Source organism: Martes martes, assembly GCF_963455335.1.
Source record: "Martes martes genome assembly, chromosome: 15".
In the NCBI taxonomy this organism is placed as follows: domain Eukaryota; kingdom Metazoa; phylum Chordata; class Mammalia; order Carnivora; family Mustelidae; genus Martes; species Martes martes.
The window spans coordinates 373,955-396,797 of NC_137903.1; the positions used below are offsets into that span (position 1 = coordinate 373,955).

A 22,843-nucleotide genomic window follows, 5' to 3' on the forward strand; every position below is an offset into this window, starting at 1 on the left:
GGAAGTAATCAGAGAGGGAGACAAACCATGAGAGACTCTTACCTATAGGAAACGCAGTGAGGGCTGCTGCAGGAGAGGTGGGGGGGAGGATGGGGTAACTGTGTGATGGGCATTAAAGAAGGCACATGATGTGATGGGTACTGGGTACTGCTCATGCAACTCATAAATCATTGAACTCCACATCTGAAACTAACGCTGTACTATATGTTTGCTAATTGAAATTAAACTTAAAATGCAATAAATGTAACAAATAACCATGTTATAAAGTTATAAGCACTGTAAAAAAAAGACAACAGAGCATGGAAAAATCAGGAGTGAGAGGTGGGAGCTGAAGGTACAATTTTAAGAGATCTCACTGAAATGGTAACATATTTAAGCAAAAACTTGAAGGAAGAAAATTAGTCATTTGTATTATCTCTATGAGAAAAACTAGCTATTTCCCACTAGAAGGAAGAGCTAGTGCAAAGGTCCTAGGATAAAGAGTGTGACTGGTGTATTCAAGAAACAAGTCAAGGTTGGGGCACCTGGGTGGCTCAGTGGGTTAAAGCCTCTGCCTTCGGCTCAGGTCATGATCTCAGGGTCCTGGGATCGAGCCCCGAGTCCCACATCGAGCCCCACATCTGGCTCTTTGCTCAGCGGGGAGCCTGCTTCCCCCTCTCTCTCTGCCTGCCTATCTGCCTACTTGTGATCTCTCTCTCTGTGTCAAATCAATAAATAAAATCTTTAAAAAAAGAAAGAAACAAGTCAAGGTGGCTGGCTGGAATGGAGTGAGCAAGAGGAAGGAAGAGGATCAACAGAGAAGGTGGCGGGGAACCGCAGATCACGCAAGACCCTACAGGTCACTGTAAGAACAGACTTTTATTCCGAAAGAAATGGGAATTTTAAAATTAGGAGCCTTAGGTAGCATGGGGGGAAAAATCAGAAAGCTTATCCAAAATCATACAGCTAATAAATGGCAAAACTAGGATTTGACTCGGGATTTCTAAATTCTCTATGCCTGGGTTCTACTATTCCAATATGCCACTTACTAGCCCTACAACCTCCCTCCCCAGAAGTCGGAACTTAAATACTCTCAAAAAGCTAACTCCGTAAATATTTTCTAGGTAAGAGATGTACTAACTCTCTGGTTAAGATTTCTAATCCCTCACAACTATAATGGGAATTTCTTAATTCTGATGTCTAATCTAAATCCCACTGACATTCCAGCCTATATTTTGGGTGATTAAAAATTCCACCTTCCCCCCAAATGAGACAAGCCCAAGAAAGCTTTGATCAGGAGACTTAATCCATGACTTTCAGCTTCAAGTAATGGTAACCTGAATTACTTAGAAAACGTGTACCTCTCAGATGTGAAAAGCAAAAAGAGAATGGCTCAGGAATGTGGAAGTATTGTCATTTTTGTTAACAGTTTACCAGTTAGTATCAACAACTAAAAGTTTGTATGTTGTCAAAGAAGTTTCTGCAGTTACTGTAACTTTGTGGTCTAGGATTTGACCAGTCTCATACCTCAGGAGTAACAAAATACGTGTTCTTATTCATCTGTTGCTTTTGGTACTTTAACCCAAAACTCCTGATGGCTTTTTGCCAGTTAGGGGCAATTTAAGGCAACAACAAAGATTAGAGGATTTTGAGGGACACACCATCTAAGAAGTAGACAACTTTAGCTCTTTAACGACCCTGGGTCACTCCTTTCCTACTAAATGAACTCAAAACCACACAGGAATACTTCAAATATCCCTGAGAGGGGAAAAATGGAACATGAAGAGGGAGCATTTCAAATCCGATCTCTTTCTTCAACATTACTACACGAGTCCGGGAGTCTCCGCTCCATGGACTCAGGAGCCACCAAGATCCCCAACCAGTACCTACAGAAAGTGTCACAGGGTTACTGAGGATAAACCAAACTATACAGCTAACAGAAGGTTTCTCCTTAAAAGGCACACCTTTTCAACAAAAACTGAACTTCCTTACGCAACTTTCCCCAAGCTTAGCCAACGCAGGGGAACTGCAACTTTGTGTGGCATTATCTGATAGGTTAGATCTTTTCCTGAGCAAGAAATGGACAGCTTTACACCAGGGCTATATATTTTTTTTTTAAGATTTTATTTATTTGACAGAGATCACAAGTAGGCGGAGAGGCAGGCAGAGAGAGAGGGGGAAGCAGGCTCCCTGCTGAGCAGAGAGCCCGATGCGGGGCTCGATCCCAGGACCCCGAGATCACGACCCGAGCCGAAGGCAGAGGCTTTAACCCACTGAGCCACCCAGGCGCCCCCCAGGGCTAGATTTATAGTCAATCTGCGTGTGTCTCTTTTTTCCCTCTCCCCTCCTAATTGCTTCAGAAAATGCCTGGCTATTGTGCTTTGATATATAATGATACACGGCTTTAAATACTGTAAAAGGTCTAGGAAAGAAAAGTCCTTGGTCCTAGTGAAGGCTCAAATCTTATGCTTTCTCTAGCAGTTGTGTTAATCAATCAAACGGCACGGTATTCTGAGTGCAGAGGGGCCGCTTGTTAATGTGCTTATCCCAGTGGGTTGGCTGACATGGAATATACTCCAGTCTAGAAACCAGGACAGCACAACTGCTGTTCCCCTACACACGCACCTCCAGCTTGGTGGGTGGGAAGATAAGGAAGGAAGAAACAAAGAGTAGACTGAAGCAAGAGGCCTGTTGTTTACAACAACATCCTAGCTTAAAGCTAGGATGAATCCAGAGGTCCCAGCATTCCATCAGGATACTATTATTGAGGGACTCCTAAATGGCTCAGTCGGTTAAGCGTCTGCCTTCAGCTCAGGTCATGATCCCAGAGTCCTGGGATCAAGTCCCGCATCAGGCTCCCTGCTCAGTGGGGAGCCTGCTTCTCCCTCTGTCTGCCTCTGCCAGCCTCTCCCCTTGCTTGTGCACTGGGCTCTGACAAATAAATAAACCTTAAAAAAAAAAAAAAAGAGACTATTATTGACATACTGACACCCTCCTCCCACCCCGACTCTGGTGTTCTGTAACCAAAATCCAACCTGAAGGTCTGGCCAGGCCCAGCCAGGGAAAAAAGAAAAAAAAAAAAAAAAAAAAGGAAAGAAAAAGGAAAAAAAAAAAAGTGTGTGTGTTGGGGGGATTGGAAACATTTGTCCAAAAAAGAAAGAGAAAGGGGGCAGCATACAGGCTTTTGAGCATCTTTAAGACTATGAGGTTCAGGGACGCCTGGGTGGCTCAGCTGGTCGAGCCGCTGCCTTCAGCTTGGGTCATGATCCCAGGGTCCTGAGATGGAGTCCTGCATCGGGCTCCTTGCTCAGCAGGGAGCCTGCTTCTCTCTCTGCCTCTGCCACTCTGCCTGCTTGTGCTCTCCAACAGATAAATAAATAAAATCTTAAGGGAAAAAAAAAAAAAAGACTATGAGGTTCAGAAAAAAAAATTTGCATCTTCCCTCCCAACACCCATGGCCTTCTACTGACCACAGCAGGAAAGGTCACAGCGGGAACTTAACCAAGAAGAGCTGATCAGGGACCCTGGTCAACACTGTTCCTAGCCAAGCACTGGAGCAGCATCTGTGCAGCCCCTTTCCGGCCTGCCCCTAAACAGGAAGTTAGCAGACATCACACAGTCAGAGGAGGCAAACCACAGTGTCCTAAAGATGGATGCTGCTGTCAGCTACGAATTCCTCTCACTTCATCGAAAGTGTTTTCAAGTAAGGAATAAGCAGGACAGAAGTCCATAAGCCTCACCTCCTCTCAAACTGGGTCACTCAGCCTACAGGTCTGGCCTTCTGATTCCTGATTAATATTTATCTGCTTCATTCCTCGCGACGATGACTACAACTGCCCCAAGACTAAAAAAACTATATGCCTCTAAAAATGGAAGGCAGCACTGCCAAACCAGCACTCCTACTAACTCATTATTCATACAACCTACCTTTTTAAAAGGCCCAAGGAAAGACTATCCTTGACCCAGTCCATCCCCAAACACAGACTAGAGATCAGTTACAAAAAAAAAAAAAAAAAAAAAAAGGCAGACGTTTCCAACAGATGCAGGCCTTCCTTTAAAATACACGGAGGCCTCCCACAGCGCCAACTTTACTAGCTCCGGAAGTAGCCTCCTTACCCATTAAGCACAGACAGAAATGTTGCTCTAGAACAATAGTCTGTCACGATCGCTCTGACACCAAAAACACGAGTCAGACTTCAACGAGCAGTTTAAGTCAGTGCATCCAAGAAAAAGCAAAAGTTTGCTTAATGTCCAACATCCAGGCACGCTGCTGCCAGAAAACAATTAGAAATCGTTCAATGGGAGGTGAGACTAGACAACTGGAGAAGTGAGAAGAAAGACTTCACTTTGAATCACATGCACGCACTATCTATCCCAAAACCGCATTTTTATACATAAAAATGTTTCCAAAACCAAACGCATCAGCTCTTCAACAGGACCCGCGAGCCCTCCAGCTGCTGCAGTCTGGCCCGAAGGCACCGCTCTCGGGCACCGCTCTCTTTCCCAGCTCTGACACGCACACAAAAGCCCTGCAAATAACCACTGGTCGGAAACGGGAAAAGTCGCTCTGCTCTCGGGAGGCCACCTGCCTCCCCGGATGACAGCAGGAGAAAAGGCCGAGGCCAGCTCGGCCAGCGGGCACGTGCCCCCCCAGCCCGGGCCTCCACCGCCACCCCCGCGCCAGCCCGGAGCGAACGCCGCGCGGCTGCGGGGGAAGAGTCCGAAGGGGCGAGCACGCCTTTCCGGGGGGCGGGGGGCCGTCCCGGGCCGGCGAACGGCACCCACGGGAGCGGCCGCTCCTCGGCGTCCCAGCGAGCAGAGGGGCAGAAAGTACTCCCAAGTCCCGCTCCGGTCCGCGAAGGGCCAGTCCCGGCTCCGTCGGCCCCCAGAGCGCCCCGGAGGCCCCGCCGAGGACAGCGGCGCCGGGGTCGCTCGGAAGGGGAGCCCCACCCGGGCGGGGAGCGGTCCCCGCTCCGACGGCGGCGCGACGGAATAAAGGGGCCCGGTTCTGCGCGCCCGATCCCGTCCCCTAAATAAAGAGAATCCCGCCGCGCTCCCCTCACCGGAGGGACCCCCGCGCGTCCCGCGGCCGGCGGGGCCCGGACTGCGCGCGGGGAGCGGCCCCGGCCCCCCGAGGGCACCCCCGGGGCCGGAGCGAGCTGCGGGGGGCGCTAGAGAGGAGCGGAGGGGAGCATGGCGGGCGGGAGGCAGGGAGTGGAAGCGGGGATGGCGGGGGAAACGGGGCGCGCGGGAGGGAGAAAGAGTCAGAGCAGAAGGAGCGGAGGGACGCGAGGCGGGGGCGCGCGAGGCCGAAGGGAAAGGCCGGGGAGCGCGCGCGGGGCGGGGGAGGGGACGAGGTGAGGGGAGCGCGAGGCGGGGGCGCGCGGGGCCGGGCGGGGGAGGGGGACGCGAGGCGGGGGCGCGCGGGCGGGCGTCGGCTCGCGGGCGCTTCCCCTCCCCCGCCCTCCACCTTTCCCTTCCCCCACCGCCGCCGCCGCCGCCCGGCTGCCCCGGTCCTCGCGGCTCGCCGCCCCCGGGCGGGCGGGCGGCCAGGCGGGCCTAGGCCAAAGCTCCTCACCTGGCGGTGGCGGGGTAACTCCCGGCGAGCTCGCCTCCTCAGGCGGCGGCGGAGGCGTCGAAAAAGGGAGGCGACGGCACAGTGGGTTCCGGGCCCCGCCGACGGGACCGGGGGCGGGGGTGGGGGAGGGGGGCGGGCCGGACCAGGGCGGGCGGGCGGAGCAGACACTGCGGTACAGACGGGGGGCAGCGGCGGCGGCGGCGGCGGCGGCGGCTGCACCGGCGGCGGCACCACACAAACAAGGACGCTGATTGGGCAGCTGCCAAGCGCCTCGGCTCCGCCTTCCCCACACGCCACGACGCCCATTGGGCGACCCCAGCCGGCCTCCCCGCCCCCCTCTGCTCGGCCACACCAATAGGAGAGGGGATGCCGGGACTACACCCCACCCTTGAAGAGTGAGTGGCTGGAGCAGTGATGATTAGCGTACGGAGTACCCAATCCTAAGCGGAGGAGGGGGATGGTCTAGCGGGGGCGCGTTAATGGGTACCTCGGCCAGTCCCAGACACATCCGGGTCTTCAGCAGCCCATTAAGTGTCGGGGGTCAAAAAATCGCTTCAGGCTGCAACTTTACCTTAGAGACGTTTTGGTCCCCAGGCAGCCGCCGTACCCCAGTATCCCCAAACCCGGCTTCCCCCTCGGCCCGCTCTCATTCTTCCGACTCCAAAGATGGAGACTGGCGAGCGGCGCTGGGCTCCGCGCTGGGTGGTGGCTCCTCGCGACCAAATCCCGGAATCCGACGATGGCAGCGGCCGCGGGCGCTCGGGCCTCGCGGTCTGTGCGGGGCGTGGCCTGCCCGGGGCCTGCGGCTTCCTGGTGTGCGTGGGGCCCCGCGCGCGCGCCTGCGGCGGCCGCGGCCGGGGCGGCGGTGGTGCCCGGGGGCCGCGAGGGGCCGGCAGAGCGCGGGGCGCGGGGTGCGGGGCGAGCGCAGCGCCGGCGCCGTGACGGCGGGATCCGGCCGCGCAGAGCCGGCGGCGGGCACCGTCCCCCCCCCCCCGGGGCGCAGACCCCGCGACGCGCCCGGAGGTCCCCACGCTCAGTCCCCGCCGCGGCCCGAACCCCGAGCTCAAGAAGCGGCTCTGAGCCGTGGAGTAACTCGCGAAGGTCGACAGCGCGTCAGGGAGAAAGCGGGGCTTTGAACCCCGAGAGCCCGGGCTCCCGGAGCACCGCGGCGTGCCCGCGCGGTCGCGGAGAAGTCGTGCGGCGCCGTGGCAGTGCAGCGGCCGGAGGGGGCCACCTGAAGACAGGTGCACCCCAGTGTCACCTCAGTGGGCGGAAGCCTCGTCTCGCCCCGCACAGGGTCCGCGCACAGTCGCCGGCCTGGCCTGGGAGCTTGGCGCTTCGTCTTAGCGGTTCTAGGACGCGGGTGCAAGTGACTTGGCCGCTGCTCTCTGTGCCCCGCTCTCCCTTTCTGTGGACGGGAGTGATGAGAAGAGTCCACCTCGGAGCGGAACCGTGAGGTTTCCAAGTAGTGCGTTTTAAATGCGCAGGGCAGTGCCAAGGACACAGTAAGCACTCAGCAGGCACGGTACTGTGTCCTACTTGGACCCGCCTTGCACTACACTGAAAACCATTTCTCATTTTAATGCTTTCCCCGACTCAGTTACTTGACAAACAAGACAGAGGGCCCATCGTGCAATCAGGCGGCCCTCTAGGAGCTGGGGGTAGAGCAGTAATTGTGACGGAAAACCACTGCCCTCTTTCCCTAACCTGCTGCTTTGCCCATTATCACTCGGATGCCTTCTCTGGCGTCTGCCGAGGCACCCTTCAAGGGCGGAGAGGAAGGGAAGTAAGGTGGTGGAAGATACCAGCCTGACCAAAAGACTAGTGAAGCCTGAGAAAACACTTTTCAACAGAATTAAAGTCAGACGGTGGAGGGAACGTTCAGTCTGGAGTGATCCAACTCCAGGGAAGACAAGTGTGAGGCCACCGTTGCAGCCGGGACCTGACCGCACCCTCTGCAGACTACCTGCTTGTCGGTTTTCTGAAGCTGACACTGACGGGGTGTGCTTAGCACTCGATGTGGATGGTGTAATTAACCTTGAAAAACCACCTCCTCAATCTGCACACAGGGAAAAACTGAGGCACGGAAGTTAAGTAATTTGGCCGATATAATAACATTAGTAAGTGGCGGAGACAAAATTTAATTAAAATTTTGTCGTACCCAAGCCTGTATACGCTCTGAAGTCTGGGAAGAGAAACTGGGCCAGGACGAGGCATGGCCTCCCCCATCCAGCCCCCCTGGGCCCCAGCACAGAGATGTCAGATGCCCCGGTGAGTACTTTGCTGTTGGAATTTCCAGATAGTCTTGTGGTGCAAGAACTTTGTAGTCCTGTGCATCTGACCATAGGGCTCAACAAGGAGGCCCAAAGGTGAGGGTGCACTGGAGATGAGGGCGATTACCATGTTCATCTGAGTCAAGGGGCCTTCTAGACCATTAAGACTGTATGCTCTGTCAAAGTAGGGACTGAGCCCTAAAATTCTAGAATTCCAGACAGTTCAGCACTCTGCTGGGCACACCGCGCTCTACAACGCTTATGAGGTTGCGGGGGGGGGGGGCGGGGTGACTGCTCCCTTGCAGAGGTGGGGAGAGGCTGGTTTTAGGGAGCAAGGTCTGATCAGAGCGTGGGCTGATGTGAGGATTTCCCCTCTGAAGAAGGCGCCTCCTAGTCCCAGGCAAGACAGCAGGTACTTCCCAAGGCCCAGCTTCCCTCCTGTGCAGCTCTTTTCGGAGGAAAAGCATCTCTCATACACAGCACAGGATGGGGAAGGGTCGGTCCTGTGGCCTGAAGTTTCCCAAATTCAGAAGTACTGCCAGTCTCTTCACCCACTGTTCTCCACCCCTGGGAATTTGCACGGAAGCCTCACATAAGTTATCCGCCCCCCCCCCCACCGGACACTCCCACCTGCCTTCCCCCGGGCGGGCGTCTTGTTGGCTAATTCCCTTTGGTGATTCGTTTTGCAGCTCTGTTAGGGGTTCTTTCCTGTGTTTATTTCATCATACAGGAAAGGGAGAGTTGTGGGTGGGCCTGTCTCCCCGTTGCCCACATTCAGTGAGCTCCTTAGTCCTTGCCCCTGTCTTCCTGATCTGTCCCCAGGCCAAGAGCCTGGCTGGACGGGTCCTTCAAGCAGCTAGAGCAACCGAGGGGCCTAGGATGCCAGAGAGCTGCCAACAGCAACGACTAGGGAGAGGGCTGTCCGCGCTGTGGGGTACTACAGGAGCCGAGAGGCAAAAGCTGGGGGAGAGGGAACAAGGCAGAGATGAGCTCAAGGCCCCCAGAGAATGGAGCCTTTGTGTGGGGTACAAATGAGGGACAGGGGGTGATTGTGTGGGAGGGCCGGAAGCGCCACACAGACTGGCACCACCATAGGCAGCACCGGACTCACCCCTCTCCTGCTCCGAGAGTGCCCCGAACCCCACAGGGCCAGTACCAGCCCAGGTCCAGGAAAGCAGGGCATGCCCGAGGCTGCAAGGAATGGGAAGGTGGAAAGGGCGTGCAGCCCGGGGAAAGAGAGCAGCATCCCCTGCCAGTATCCCAGACCCAGGGAACAGGAGGCAGAAGGAAAAAGACAGAAGCAGCTTTTACTCTATTTACATCCAACAAAACTTTGCAAGGAACAATCCTTACTGTGCAGCCAGGGCCCTGGGCGGGCGAGGCATTCCCCACAGCGGAGGAGATGGGGAGGGTTAGGACTGGACGGGGCCCGGCTGTTCCTGAGGGGAGTATGGGGCGCCTCTAGCTCCCCCCTGACTCTGCAGGAGCTCCGAACCACTGGATCACGGTGCCCCGTTTCCCTCCTTTTTCATCATCTCTAGGAACCTCATAAGCAAGGGGCCGTGGTTCCACAATAAATAACTGAAAACGCAAACACTAAGGTGGGAAGATCTGATGGAGAGCTTTGGGCTGCTTCAGCAGTTCCAAGAAGGAAGGACCATCACTGGCGGAGAATGACATCCCTCCCTCTCATTCAGGGCGAAGGCTCAGTAGCTCTGTACCTTTCCAGTTGTTTTTTAAAACAAAAACTTAGACAATGACCAGGGCAGTGCAGGTCGGTGGGTACCCTGGAGGAGAGCCCCCGGTGTAACCTGGGGAGAAACAGAGCTGTGCCAACGCCCGCCAGGCCTCATACAACGTCCGCATGAGCGTACTGGGCAGGCTGGAGATAGGGGACTGTGACTTTCGCTAACAGTGGGTCCCTCTTCTTGCTGCCCACATTCGGAGCCTATGGCTGGGCCTGCTTCCCAGCCCGTTCCCAACTCCTCTACGAAAGGAGTAGGAAAGCAGGTTATCCCTAGAATCCGTTCTCCCTCACCTCCCCACCCCAGGCTGGAGAGGAGAGCTTAAGGGTCCCTAGCATTCCAGAGGTGCTCCAAAACACTTGCGACAATCAATGGCCTTTGCAGTGGGCATCTGTGCCCGTCGCTGCCTCAGCTCCTCCTTGCCCATGCTGCTGGCCAGCTTGTTAAAGGCGGACTTGTACTTCTTGTCGAAGGCCCCTAGGAGAGAAAGTGGAAGCAGGCAGGGCGACGGGTTACAGCTCTAACCCCCAACGCCGAGCCCCAGATACTTTAAACTCCTCAGCCCCCTGCCTGCTCCCTCACCGATGTCCACGTGGTCCTTGCCCAGAGCAGCCATTGTCAGGAACAAGATCTCACGGTAGATGCCCCTGGAGTGGAGGCAGAGGGTACGAGTGAGAGAAAGGGGGTACCGAGCCGGGGACAGGCCAGGGACCTCCCGGATGGGAGCACCGTACCTCTGCAAGTGCAGACCACTGGGAGGCGGTCCTAAAGTCTCCAGCAGGAGCCCCACAGCCTTATGCACCTCGTTGAGACCCACATGGCGCAACACGGCCTCCAGCAGCTCCAGGCCCAGGGCTGCAGGGATGGGGCCGGGCCATACCACCCGCTGCGGGATCTGGCCTGGATGAGAGAAAGGGAGGCAGCCAGATCACTGAGCCCTGTGGGCGTCACCCACCCCTTCCCAGCCTAGGCCAGACACCAGACTCACTGTGGACCCTCCAGAGCACGTAGAGAGGTGGGCAGCTGCTGGGATCGGGGGTCAGGACGTCCCACAGCAGCCGCACCTGCACAGCCGCTGGGTCAGGCGTCAGCCAGGGAGGCGGGGCCTGCAGGGGCGGAGACAAGGGGTCGGCTCAGGGGCCGGCTCAGGGGCCGGCGGGCAGAGGGCTGGAACCGGCGCTCCAGGACACAGAGGGACGCTGTAGGCTAGAGCCAAAAGGAAGAGGGAGAGGAGCCCTCGGGCCCCCGGGGGAGTGCGAGCTCTCCAAGGCACACACTTGGTCCTGGAGCTGCTGCATCCCTTGTCCCTAAAAGCCGCCAAGAGCCTGAAAGGTGCTCAGTAAATGTTGGCAGAATGACGCCACCGTCAGGGAGTCACCAGGTAGGAACCAGGCACTACATGGGCATCGAACGAGCCTGGGCACGTAGGCTGTTCTACAGATGAGAAAACGGAGGCGCGGTTGTGAAGTGAAAAGGCCAGGGGTCAGCCCAGGCCTGTGACTAGCTCTGCGGGGCCTGAGGGACAGACCAGAGGCGCACGGTGCGCAACACCCAGCAAGCACCAGCAGCGGCCACGGGAGGGCACTGACCTGCGAGGGTGGGGGGCCATCACAGGAGGCCAGCACCAGGCATGGCAGAATACTGGGCAGACGCAGCCGCTGGAAATACCACAGAAGGTTCCAGAAGATGATGGGATGGGCAGCAGGCAGCTCGGGCAAGGCCAGCACCTCACTGCCCTCATTTTCCACCAGCGACTCCAGTTCCTTACGCAGCACCAGGGGACTCAGGTACGCCCAGGCACCCCCATCGACCCGCCGGGAGGCAGCCTGTTGGGCACAAAGAGGGAGGACAGTGGGGCGCCTGGGTGGCTCAGTGGGTTAAAGCCTCTGCCTTCGGCTCAGGTCATGATCCCAGGGTCCTGGGGTTGAGCCCCGCATCGGGCTCTCTGCTCCGCGGGGAGCCTGCTTCTCCCCTACACCCTCTGCCTGCCTCTCTGCCTACTTGTGATCTCTGTCTGTCAAGTAAATAAATAAAATCTTAAAAAAAAAAAAAAAAAGAGGGAGGACGGTGCCATCCCCAGAACCCTGCTTCCCACCGAGCCACCACAGGCTGCAGCTCCCAGGATGCCCCACGCCCTCGATGCCCATCGCACCCCACCACCGCCGGGCAACACACATGGACCCCCACCATTCTCCTCTGGCCCAGCCCTTACCCCTGTGTGCCCGTTGCACAGCTGGGGCTCATCCAGGGCAAGGCAGAGCCTGCGGTCACTGAGCACGGGGCCTGGGCCCCCAGGGACGGGAGCATCTTTGCTGCTACTGGCACCAGCAGGGACAGGCTTGGGGCTGGGGGTACTGCAGGGGGATAACGGGGCTCAGCCCCAGAACTCCCGCCTCCAAGTCCCGCCCATAATACTTTCCCTCCTTTGGGCACCTGGGTCGGGAGTCAAGGGTTTGGACGCTGAGCAGGGGCACAAAGGGGCAGGCACAGAAGGGGCACACTGTGTTGAGGTTGGAGTCGTCGGGCGCCCAGCCAGCCATGATCTCCTCGTCGTACACCAGCGAGTCACAAGCACGGCACAAGGAGCAGCTGGAAAGCAGGATCTGCGGGCGAGAAGAGCCCCCGCCCCAGGCTCAGGAGCCCAGCTCTGCCCACCTGCCCCAGCCTCTGCCTCGCCAGAGGGAAGGTGGGGGGGAGCCCGCACATGGGTGTGGGGCCCATCTGCGCAGGAGGGGCTCTCCTCACTTCCAGGGAAGGCGGCTGCGCGGACCCAGGGGTGTCGCTGAGGCGCTCTGAGGACCGGCGCAGGCCCAGGCTGCTGATGGAGGACTCGGAGAGGTCCCACTCGCTGCCCAGAGAGGCCGAGCTCTGCCACGGCAGGAGAGGGGCACTCAGTTGGCGCCGCCCCCCCCTCCTGGGCTCTGTCTCCAGGCCTCCGGCCCTGCCCCTCGCAGGCTACCTCGGACGCCGTGGATCCAGGCCGCTCCCGGGGGCGCAGGAGGCTGTCCATCGGGCTGCGGCGGGCCGGAGGCGGCAGCTCAGGGGGCAGTTCGGGGGGCGCAGTGCGAGAGGCAGGGGAGCGGCGGGAAGGAGTGAGCAGCTGTTGTAGGCGGGCGCCGAGCCCTCGTCGCGGGGTGCTGGCCTCCTCCTGACGCCCGCCAGCCTTGGGCGTCCGCCCGCTCAGCCCCTCCAGGGCCTCCGCCGACTGGGCGCTCAGAGCTGAGCCCGAGTCCTCTGGGCTGCCTCCAGGGGCCGGCTCCTCGCCAGTCAGGCTCAGGTCCGAGAGGCTCCCGTCGCGCCAGGGGACAGGGGAACCCCGGGGCTCCAACACCCCCAAGGCCTCTATCACTGCAGGGCAGACACGAGTCAGAGAAGACAGAGCCTCGCCCATCGTCCGGGAGCCAGGGAAGCACAGGCCCGGCCCGCAGAAAAGACAGCAACCCGGGCAAGGCCCCCCCGCTTCTGCAGCACCCCCATCATCTCACAGCCTGGCTCTCCTCTCCCCCCCTCTCCCTGCCCCATGGTAAGGGAAGCCAGCTGGGGGGGCGGCTCCAGCAGACACTCACTGTGGGCCACGCCGGCCTCCACGGTGGGCTGCGCCCCGCGGGCACTGCCCAGACTGCCGCTTTTCACCAAGCGCCCCGCGGGGGAAGCCGGGTCGCGGAAGCTTCGACCGGCCCAGGTGGTCTGGCGCTGAAGTGGGCGGGTGGGGGACGGCCGTTCCAGGCAGGGCTCTGCGAAAGACCGGGACGCGGCTGAAGACAGCCAGGTAGAAGCCCGGCCCCTACCCCAAAACGGGGCTCCCTGCGTGGGTCTGGGGTTGGAGGGCTCCCCCCAGGCAGAACATCCTCTCCTTCGTTACCAGCCAATTGCAGCGTCCCCGTGCCCAGGACACCCGATGGCAACCACAGGGTCAGCCCCGGCTCTCTGCACCTCTCCCCGCCGGAGCCTGGCTGCTCGGCCCCCAGCCCAATCCCGTACCCACCTGTCCGGCCGCTGCCCGCCTCTTGTGCGGCCGCCTCCTGCTCCTGCTGCCGCTGCTGCCGCCGCCGCCGTTCTCTCAAGGGCTGGCGGAACTGAGCAGCCCCCAGGACAACGTTCCGGAGCTTGGCCCAGCGCAGGCGCCCACCCGGTGTACCCGACAACCACTTGCTTTCCAGCACGGCCTGCCAAGCACAGTGCCCATCAAGATGGCCCACTTCACGCCCTGACCGCAGCCGGATGGCCGCTGCCTGCTCCAGGGACGCCAGGCACCCAGGGGCCACCTTCCCCTGCAAACATCCTGCCAATGGCTCGGCCAGGAGCAAGCCCACACGAGGCAGGTGGCAGCGGCCACCTGGGCGAGATCTGGAGGAAACCAGAAGCCGTGTGGATACTTCGTATCCAGACTCTACTACTTAGGAAGCATATGGCTTTGGAAAAACCTTTTCGCTTTTCTGGTCATCGATCAGTTTCATCATGTAAAAACCAGTTCAGTATTGTGGTTAAGGACCCGAACGCAGATAATGTTGCTATGCCTGCGTTCCATGCCCTGACTCCCTCATTTCCTCCCTGTGGAACCCTGGACAAGCCAGCCGCGCTCTGCAACCTCTCCGCCCCCCAAAAGATGCAGGGGTTGGGGGGGGCGGCCTGCAGAAAAGATGAACAGAGAGCAAACGTGTGAGGCGCCGGGACTGCTGGCTCACATCAGGACTACCGTCGGGAGGGGGCCGTGCTCCTCGTCGGGGGCGCAGGTGAGTGAGGGAGCCGCCCGCAGGAAGGGACGCGCCCGGTACAGGGGCTGACCGTGGTCACAGGGCCGGTCTGGGGTGGGGTGGGGGGGGGCGTCAGGGAGCAGCACCCTCCCCGTACCACACCTGGCACTGATGACTGTCCCGCCCCGAGCAGACCCCGAACCTTGTTGTAGTAGCCGTAGGTGATGGTGTTGGGCACAACACCCGCCCGCCTCATCTCCAGCATGACTCGCACGGACAGCACAGGCTGCCCATAATGGGAGCACAGCTGCATCAGCACCCGGTAACACACCTGTGCCGGGAGACAGCGGGGTGAGGGGCCCGCTCCCCTGCCCCCCCCACGCAGCCCCCAGGTCTCAGCCTCCCTCGGTCCCCACAGACCTCACCGGGCCCGCTCCCCCTACCCCAGCGCCCTGGCAGCCTCCCTCCCCGCCCGCAGCCGCACAGGTCCCCCACCTCATCAGGCAGCACCACCTTGCGGCTCTCCATCTGGCGCAGCACGTGGTAGGCCGTGTGCAGGGCCTGTACGCGGGACGGCGCCGAGCGCACGTAGGCCGGCAGACACAGGAACCACAGCCCGTAGCAGTGGCCCAGCAGACACCGGGCCCACAGCTCCGGCACAGCTGCTGACTTCTGTGCGGTCCGCTGGGCCACCTTCATCTCCTGGATGGGGCAGGGCACACCCGGCTAAGGACCATGCCAGGCCAAGGCGGGTCTCAGAACGGCGGGGGAGACGCAGCCCCTCCCGGAGGCTGGGCCTGGGCTCCGAGGGGGCAGGGCGGATGCTGCACCCAGCATCGGTTCAGTCCCGGGGCCCCAGGCAGAGACGCCCAGCTCTCAAGCGTGGACGGGGCCCCAGCTCCCAGAGCTTGGAAGATGAAGGTGGTGGCAACGACGGCAGCGCCAGCAGCTAACGTTTTATGGGCCAGGCTCACTGAAACCTGCTAATAATAGCGTAGCCACCCTCAGGTCTGCCTCACAGCTGAAGAAACGGCCCAAGTCAGGTGCCTGTGCGGGGCCCACGTCCCGGTCACCTGTTTGGTCCGGCGAGGGGCAGGGCTGCTGGGCGCGCTACGGGCCGGGCCAGGCACGGGCAGCGCCCCGGGCTGCTCCCACGGGGACTCGAACAGCTCAGGCCGCAGCTCTGGGAACCCATCGTAGCTGCGGGGGCAGAAGGAGACAATAGCAGGGACCGCCAAGGCGAGGGCAGCCGCGGGGCCGGGAGCAAGAGGCTCTCACCAGTACTGTGGGGGGGGCTCGCCGCCCTCTGGCGCTGGAGGCTCCTCGGGGGGTGTGATAAAGACAGTGAGCTCACTCCCTGACAGCTCCTCCAGCTCCACCAAGGGCGTCGGCTCAGGCTTCTCCTGCTCCGGGTGGACCTGCCGCAGGATGGCGAGGGTGAGCGTCAGGGCGGCAGGCACGGTGGGCGCCACTCCCGGCTGTCCAGGAGATGGCATCGCCCGGCAGCACCGTGATGGGGAAGGAGCACGTGGGCCCGGGCGCCCCCGAGGTCCCCGAGATACCGCTGGGGTCGGGCGGCGGGCACGGGTGGCCGGTGTGTCTGCGAAGCCAGCTGCGTGCACCGTGTAACTGCGGCAGGGGGCACCCGGTGCGGGCCAGGGGTCCGGTGCTCAGAGCAGCAGCAGGGTGCACGCAGGGCGGAGGACGCCCAGTACCTTGTCGACGCAAGAGTCGAAGAACTCGAGGGCAGCGTGCCGAGCGGAGCCGAAGGAGCACTCCTCGATGAACTGCGAGAACATCTGCGTGCGCAGCAGCTGGCAGTACAGCTTGTGGCTGGAGCGCTCCCGGGATCTGAGGAAGCCTGCGGGGGGGCGGGTCGCGGGGGTCAGCAGGCCCCATTGGGGCCCCAGGCCTCACGGCCTCTCTCGGGCTCCTCAGGGAGGATGCCCGAGGGGGCGGGGCACCAGTCCCGTGGGGCCCACCCTTCCGTCTGTCTGCACCCAGGGCCTCAGACTGGGGTCCCTGAGGTCAGGTCCCCAGGGAGAGCTTGGCCCCAGGTGCACCGCACCCCAAGCCCTGGGCCCCCAGAGGGCGGCCCAGTGCCGGTGCATCTTGGCGCCCCGACTCCAAGCCGAGGCGAGCACGCGGCCGCGCCTCTAACGCTGCCCGTCGCACCTGTTGCCCAGAGCCCAGCACCCCTCCCCCGCCAGCTCCCCACGCAGACAGGCCGCCCTACCCTGCAGGAAGAAGAGGTTGTCAACATCCCGAGCCCCCTCGGAGGGGGCCTGGGTGAGCGGGCGCAGGAAGTCCCGGTAGCCCTTGAGCAGACAGGCCATGAAACGGAGGAAGGCTCCCTGGACCTCGCGCTCCAGCCGCGCCCGGCGCCCGCACACCGCCTCGTAGTCCGTCAGCAGAAACTCCAAGGACGCCTCCTCCTCGGGCCCAGTGTATGCTGGGGACCAGGGCAGCTGGGGTCAGGGCCGGCTCCGGCACCCCCTGGCTGGTACTGACCGCAGCATCTCCAGCGGGGAACGGTTTCAAGCCACCCCAGTGACCGGTTCGCCCTCCGCCCCTGCGCACACAGTGCTCCCATGGAAACCCTAATACCTCTAAGCTCCTCAAGGAAGGTCTAGCTCTCCCCAGGCCTCCCTATCTGGGGGCTCAGGGTCAGTGCCAGTTTCCGGTCCCCACCCTAGCCCAGGGCTCTCACTCTGGTCCAGCTGCTGGTACAGGCTTGTCAGGGCGGCCAGCAGAACCTTGTAGGGCCTGCGGGGCAGGGTCCGAGGGGACAGGGGCTTCTTCTCCTCAGTCCTGTGAGATACGCAGAGAGAAGAAGGGGCTGTGGGGCTGCTCGCCAGCCTCCCCCGGGGCTTGCTGAAGGTTCTGTGCGCATGTGGCGTGGCACACACCAGCCCTGAGGGAGGCCCAGCCCTCTTACTGGAAGAGCGTGTTGGTGTCAAGATCGACACAGATGACGTCAGCAGGTGGGTCATGCAGATCGAAGTAGCTGGAGTGGATCCCCACGATGAAGGGCACGGGGGCACTCAGCACATCTGCCAGCACCAGCGGGCACAGCGGGATGTAGGGGCACTGCCAGTGCAGTGGGAAGGTCATCTGGGGCACCAGGGAGGGAGGACCAGTGAGCAGGGGGCTGGGGCGGCCGAGGAGGCGCAGGAAGGGGGGGGGGCACGGGCCAGGGTGGGGATCGGAGAACAGCCCCCAACTCCTGCTGTATGGAGACCGTGCCCAAGGAGGAGGCCGAGGAACACCCCCACCCACGCCCCCGAGGAAGCAAGAGGAAGTAGAGTCGGGTCAGGAGTGGCTGGGGTGACGCACAGGTGGGAACTTCCCGAGGAGGGCCCGATGGGGTGGCACTCACGGAGACCAGGGCCTCGCAGACGCTGGTGAGCAGGTCTGGCCGCAGCGAATGGACCAGCAGCTTGTGCTCTGTGAGCACGGCCAGCAGCAGCGTGATGGCCAGCTCAGGGCCCAGGCTTTGCAGCAGCTGCAGGAAGCTCGCACCGCTGCGGGGGCGCCAGGAGGGGGGTCACCAGGGACCCTGGAGACCCCGCCCCAGACACCGGGCGCAGAGGCCACTGGGGCCTGGCCTGCGTCCACCTGCCTGGCACCTACCGGGTCCTTGGTCATCACAGCACCCTCTCCCGGGGCACATACCTGAGGGGCAGGGGTGAGGATACGGGCTGGCAAAGAAGCAGGTTGTCATAGGGAGACATCTGGGAGGCAGAGGAGCAGCAGGTCAGAAAGAGGAAGGGCCCCCCCTTCCTCCCCGCCGGCCAGCCCCCTCCCCCGCCGCAGGGCCTAGGCTCACACCTGCACCAGGATGCGGGGTCTCTGTGGGGAAGGGAAGGGCACGTTGTGAATGAAGTGAGAGATGTGCCTGGGGAAGAGAGGGCTGCGGGTCAGAGGCGGACTCCCCAGTTCTCTCTCCCCGGCCTCCCCCCGCTTCGCCCATGAGAACCTCATACCCCCTGAGCTCGGGCCCAGTCCCTCCCAATTTCAGGCCTCGCTCAGCCCTCAGGCAGCGGCCTCCCCACCCCCCCCACCCCCCCGCACACACCCCACGACCCTGTCTGCAGTGCGGTGCACGCCGCCCCAGCTCCCACCTGCCCTCTCCCCCCGCCCTCTCCCCCCGCCCCGGGCTCGCCAGCCCTCCCGCCCGCCTCCCAGCGGCCCGGCAGCTGTGCTCACGCTTCCAGGGGCAGGCGGTGGGGGCCCGAGACGGAGTAGCGGTAGAGGAAGGTGAGGAAGGCGCGGAAGGCGGGGAAGGCGGGCCAGCGCGACAGCACGGCGATGGCGCGGCGGCTGCGCACCGCCCGTCCCCCGAGCGGCCGGCCCCGCTCCACGGCGCTCAGCAGGCCCAGGGCCCGCGCCTGCCGCTCAGACAGCCTGGCCCTCGGGAAGGCCTCGTAGAACTGCAGGGCGGCGCCGTACACCTGGGGATGGGGCGGGGGTGGAGAGAAGCCGCGAGGCGCGCTCGGCGGGGCCGGGACCCCTCAGCACACTCGGCACACCCACCTTGTCACCCGCCGCGCCCGTGAGCACGAAGGTGGAGAAGACGGGCACGGGGTACTTGGTCTGGGCAGGCCAGCACTCAACAGTGGCTCCCATGGGCAGGCAGAAGACGGGCACGGACTCGGGCAGTGGGAACGCCTCGTTGTCCTCCTCTGGGTAGCGACCCAGCAGCTCTGCGCCCCCAGCAGAGGGGTGTGGGGACGGACCGAAAGGAGGAGGGTCGATCAGACTCAGGGGAGGGATCCGGGGACGCCAGAGAAGGGCCAAGTGGCAACGGAGTAGTGGGTTCTGGGCACACTCTGGGTACCAGCCAAGAGGCAGCAGGAGAGGGGGACATTAAGGACCAAGGGCTTGGAGGGACACAGGGGCCACTCACCTGCCTCGTATACCAGCGTGTTGGCCTTGGCCAGGCCCACCTTGTAGCACAGGTACACCGCTGGGCCCCACTGCCCCAGAAACGACAAGAGACAGACACACAGCTGACAAAGATTTCTGGGTGTCATCTCCTCTACCATTCCTTTGTCGTCTTTTGAGTTTTATTTAAAAATTAAAAATTTGGGGGGGGGGGCGCCTGGGTGGCTCAGTGGGTTAAAGCCTCTGCCTTCGGCTCAGATCATGATCCCAACGTCCTGGGATCGGGCCCGCATCGGGCTCTCTGCTGAGCAGGGAGCCTGCTTCCCCCTGCCTCTCTCTCTCTGCCTGCCTCTCTGCCTACTTGTGATCTCTGTCTGTCAAATAAATAAATGGAATCTTAAAAAAAAAAAAATTAAAAATGTTTAAGTAGGCTCCATGCCCAGCGTAGAGCCCAAAAATGCAGGGCTGGAACTCACGACCCTGAGATCGAGTCAGACACTTAATTGACTGAACCCACCTACATTGCAGGGATCTCTTGTCTTTAAACCTCCCAATAATCCTGGGGCATCCGGGTGCCTCTGCTAGCCGAGCATCCGACTCTTGGTTTCAGCTCAGGTCCTTATCTCAGGGTCAAGAGATCGAGCCCCATGTCGGGCTCCGGGCTGGGCAAGGAGCCTGCTGGAAACTCTCCCCCTCTTCCTCTGTTCCTCCCGTCTCTCGCATCTCCCTGCCCCAATAAATAAATAAAATCTTCAAGGGAAAACCTCCCAACAATCCTGGTCTCCCAGGACTAGAGTCACTCCTCTGGGCCCACCCTGGGCATCAGAGGCCCCAGTGGCAGGGTGCCCTCTGTGCCCCATGCCCAACCCCCACACCAACACTGTGCAGGCCTCTGCTCCCGGCCCCGGGGCCCTGCTCACCATGCCAGGGTTGAGGTTGCGGGCCAGTCGGCAGTAAGTATGAGGCGTGCCCTCGCCCTTGCTGGGCAGCACCAGGCAGAGGTCAGTGATGCCCAGGGCATGGAGCCCCGCCCCCTCTGCTGCCCGCCGGCAAGTGAGGTAGGTGCGGGGGTGCCCAGGGCCGGGAGGGGCCAGGTTGGCCGAGTGGCTGTAGGGGGTCGTGTCCAGCACCTGGAAGCCAGGCTTGGGTCGTTCCTTCCCTTCATACAGGACCCTGGGCACAGAGCAGGCACAGACGTCAAGGTCTCAGGGTAGAGGAGAAAGACCCCAGTCCTGCCGGATCTGCCCAACTAGTCCCACCCACCAGCCTCGCACCCTCGGCCCTATCAAACCGGGCACCAGGGCCCACTTCCCGCAGGGCTCTGCCCTCCAGAACCCTGTGCCTCCTCTTCTACGCTCGGCTCTGCTTCTCGGTCGGCAACCCCCTCTCCAGCCTTCCGTGGCTCTCCTCCTACTCATTCGTAAACGCCGAGAGGAAAAGCGTCCACTTACAGACGCCGAGCCGAGTCCCACACGCGGACAGCCTCATTCAGTCTTCTCAACCACCCTGAGGGGCGGTGTTCCTTCCCTTCTCCAGAGAGGCTCAGGACCCGGCCCCGGCTCCCACAGCCAGCCAGCAGCCACACTGGTCCACGGCCCAACTCCATGTACGGACCCGGTGCATCCACCTCCCCCTGCTCCCTGTCTCCGGCCTGCTCTCTTCCTGCCCGCACCCCAGCCCCTGCCTCTCCCCGCCTCCCCTGGTGCCCACACAGGAGGGACACACACCCCAGCTCAACGAGGGGGGGCTTGTCACGGCCCCTGCGGTAGCAGATGACGGGCTGAGTTCCCCCCAGGAGGCCAGCACTGAGTTCCAAGGGGTGGCCCCCCGCCGAGGCCTGGATGCAGGTGTAGCCCTGTGGCACCTCCTCGCCCAGCGCCCTGGCAATGATTGCCACGTCCGTGATGGGATCGGCTGGCCGGGGAGCGCGCAGGGGCCCACTAGGTTCGGGGACACACGTCTCCTCCGGGATGGGTGCTCCGTCCCCTGCAAGCCCAGCTACCACGAAGTAATCCACCAGCCGGGGGGGCCGCTCCTCCGCCATGGCCCCCCCCTCACTCGCTGCATCTGGAACGGTGGGGGAGAGGAGACGTGAAGAGGCCAGGGAGGCGACCAAGGGGCCGCCCTCTGTTCCCTCCTCTCCTCAGTCCTTCCAAGGGGAGGGGAGGGTCAGCGGTGGTCGGCCAACCCTGAGCTCTCCCGCCTGTGACGCCACCAGGCAATTAAGGAGGCCAAGACCCTCCCTCCCGGCGGCACCGGCCGGCTCCCCAGGCAAGCCCAGCCCCGCTGCAAGGCCCACAGCTGCCCTGGGCTCTGACCCCACACGGCTCCCCTAATCCCTTTAAAGGGCCCACCGGGCCTCACTCCTGGCGGCGGGGACCACAGTCTTCTCTGTAATGGCCTGCAGTGACATCACGCCAACCTGACAGTCTGTTTGAAGGGTTTCTGACCTTCCCACTCTACTGATGACATCATCAGAACCTCTCGGTCCAGCTAAGGTTCTTAAAGAGCGCACCTCTGGGTTTTCAGGGGGACCCCACGGGTTTCCAGGAAGACCCACAAGACCCAAGTTTTCGTGTCTTTTCCCCAGACTCAAGTGTCCTTTTTCCTCCCCTGTCCACTAACCCGACAAAAAGCCCAGCGCCCTCCCACCTCCGGGATCCTGAAGTTAGGTCGAAGCCGCCGCGGGAGGCAGTCCGGCCATCGGCCCTCGTTCGCAGGGCGCAGGGAGGGAGCCGGGCGCCCCACGGGCCTCCGCGAACTGTGTCCTCACCTGCCGCCATGGCCCAACCCGAGAGCGCGGGCCCCGGGGGGTCCCCAGAGCCCGGGGGCGCCAAGCTGGGGAGCAGCTCGGCGGGAGGCTGCAGCGCAGGGCCGGAGGCACGGGGCGCTCGGGAGGGGAAGGGAGGACACTTCCCGAAACGCGCGAGGGGAAGCTGCGCGGGCGGAAGTCGGCCCCGGGGCGTGCGGCGGGGGGACCGCCGGGCCGGCCCGCAGCCGCCCTCCGCCTCCCCGCCCCCACCCCGGCCCCCCCCGCGCCCCCCCGCCCAGCGCCGCCACACGCGGCGGGTCCCGGCCGGAGAGCCGCGGACGGGGCGGGGGCGGGGGAGGCGGGCCGGGGGGCGCCCTCCGCCCGCCGCACACCTGCGCGCCCGCCCCTGCCCGGCGGGCTCCCCGCGCTTTCACTTCCCCGCGGCGGAGGAAGCGGAACCAGCTGCGCCGCCCGCCGCCCCGCCCGCCGCCCCGCCCGCACCCCCTCCCCGCCCCCCGCCCCCCGCCCCCCGCCCGGCCCTACCTGCCGGCCCGCGGCTCCCCGGCCCCCGGCCCGCGGGCGGGCGGCTCGGAGGCGGGCGGCGGGCGGCGGGCGGCGGGCTACCCGGCCCCGGACATGGCGCCCGGCTCAGCGCGCTCCCCGCCGGGCGGCGGGCGGAGGGACAGGCGGCGGGGGCGCCGCGCCCGGCTCGTCCGCGCGCCCCGCTTTCTCCGCGGCCCCCCCACGCCCCCACCCCGGCCGTGACCCCGCCGCGCCCGCCCGGCGCCTGCAGCGCGACCCCTGGCGGCCGGGAGGGCCCCCTGCACGCAGGCGGCGGGCGCCGGGCCGGCCCCGGGGCCTGGTCACATGGCGCCCGGGCGCCTGGCCGCGCGCCCCCGGAGGCCCAGGCTGCGCCGACCCCGCGACGCCCCCAC

The 22,843-nt window shown here is 62.4% G+C and overlaps 2 protein-coding genes across 5 annotated transcripts in view; both read right to left on the reverse strand.

Annotated features, from left to right (window-relative positions):
- GATAD2B (GATA zinc finger domain containing 2B) overlaps positions 1-5,814 on the reverse strand; it is an 86,653-nt gene extending 80,839 nt beyond the window's left edge. The window contains exon 1 of the mRNA XM_080823833.1: positions 5,558-5,814. The gene's annotated coding sequence lies outside the window, so the exon portion shown is untranslated. The remainder of the gene's footprint in view (positions 1-5,557) is intronic.
- A 3,303-nt stretch (positions 5,815-9,117) lies between these two features.
- Positions 9,118-22,569, reverse strand: DENND4B (DENN domain containing 4B). 4 transcript variants are annotated; one of them, XM_080824144.1, is made up of 28 exons: positions 22,452-22,569; positions 20,884-21,223; positions 20,077-20,329; positions 19,179-19,248; positions 18,806-18,975; positions 18,479-18,723; positions 18,101-18,167; positions 17,945-18,003; positions 17,649-17,793; positions 17,208-17,383; positions 16,980-17,080; positions 16,506-16,721; positions 15,985-16,130; positions 15,548-15,687; positions 15,343-15,469; positions 14,765-14,971; positions 14,472-14,600; positions 13,561-13,741; positions 13,142-13,309; positions 12,535-12,923; positions 12,321-12,443; positions 12,009-12,178; positions 11,788-11,929; positions 11,165-11,401; positions 10,564-10,681; positions 10,310-10,475; positions 10,158-10,222; positions 9,118-10,052 (listed from the first exon to the last, which is right to left on the reverse strand). In XM_080824144.1, the coding sequence occupies exons 2-28, from the start codon at positions 21,198-21,200 to the stop codon at positions 9,907-9,909; spliced, it is 4,473 nt and encodes a 1,490-aa protein (XP_080680270.1). In that variant the 5' UTR covers positions 21,201-21,223; positions 22,452-22,569; the 3' UTR covers positions 9,118-9,906. The 4 variants fall into 4 exon arrangements, with proteins under 4 accessions (XP_080680270.1, XP_080680268.1, XP_080680269.1 ...); XM_080824142.1 differs by lacking the exon at positions 22,452-22,569 and adding an exon at positions 21,930-22,282; XM_080824143.1 differs by lacking the exon at positions 22,452-22,569 and adding an exon at positions 21,809-22,282.
- Between the last annotated feature and the right edge of the window lie 274 nt (positions 22,570-22,843).

Bases quoted from the DNA above. Each gene is read 5' to 3' on its own strand.
- DENND4B (XM_080824142.1), bottom strand. The intron at 17,081-17,207 runs GTAAGAGGGCTG...CGTATCTCACAG, and splicing joins GACACCAACACGCTCTTCCA to GACTGAGGAGAAGAAGCCCC. The intron at 13,310-13,560 runs GTGGGTACGGGA...GGTCTTTCGCAG, and splicing joins GGCGGGCAGCGGCCGGACAG to AGCCCTGCCTGGAACGGCCG.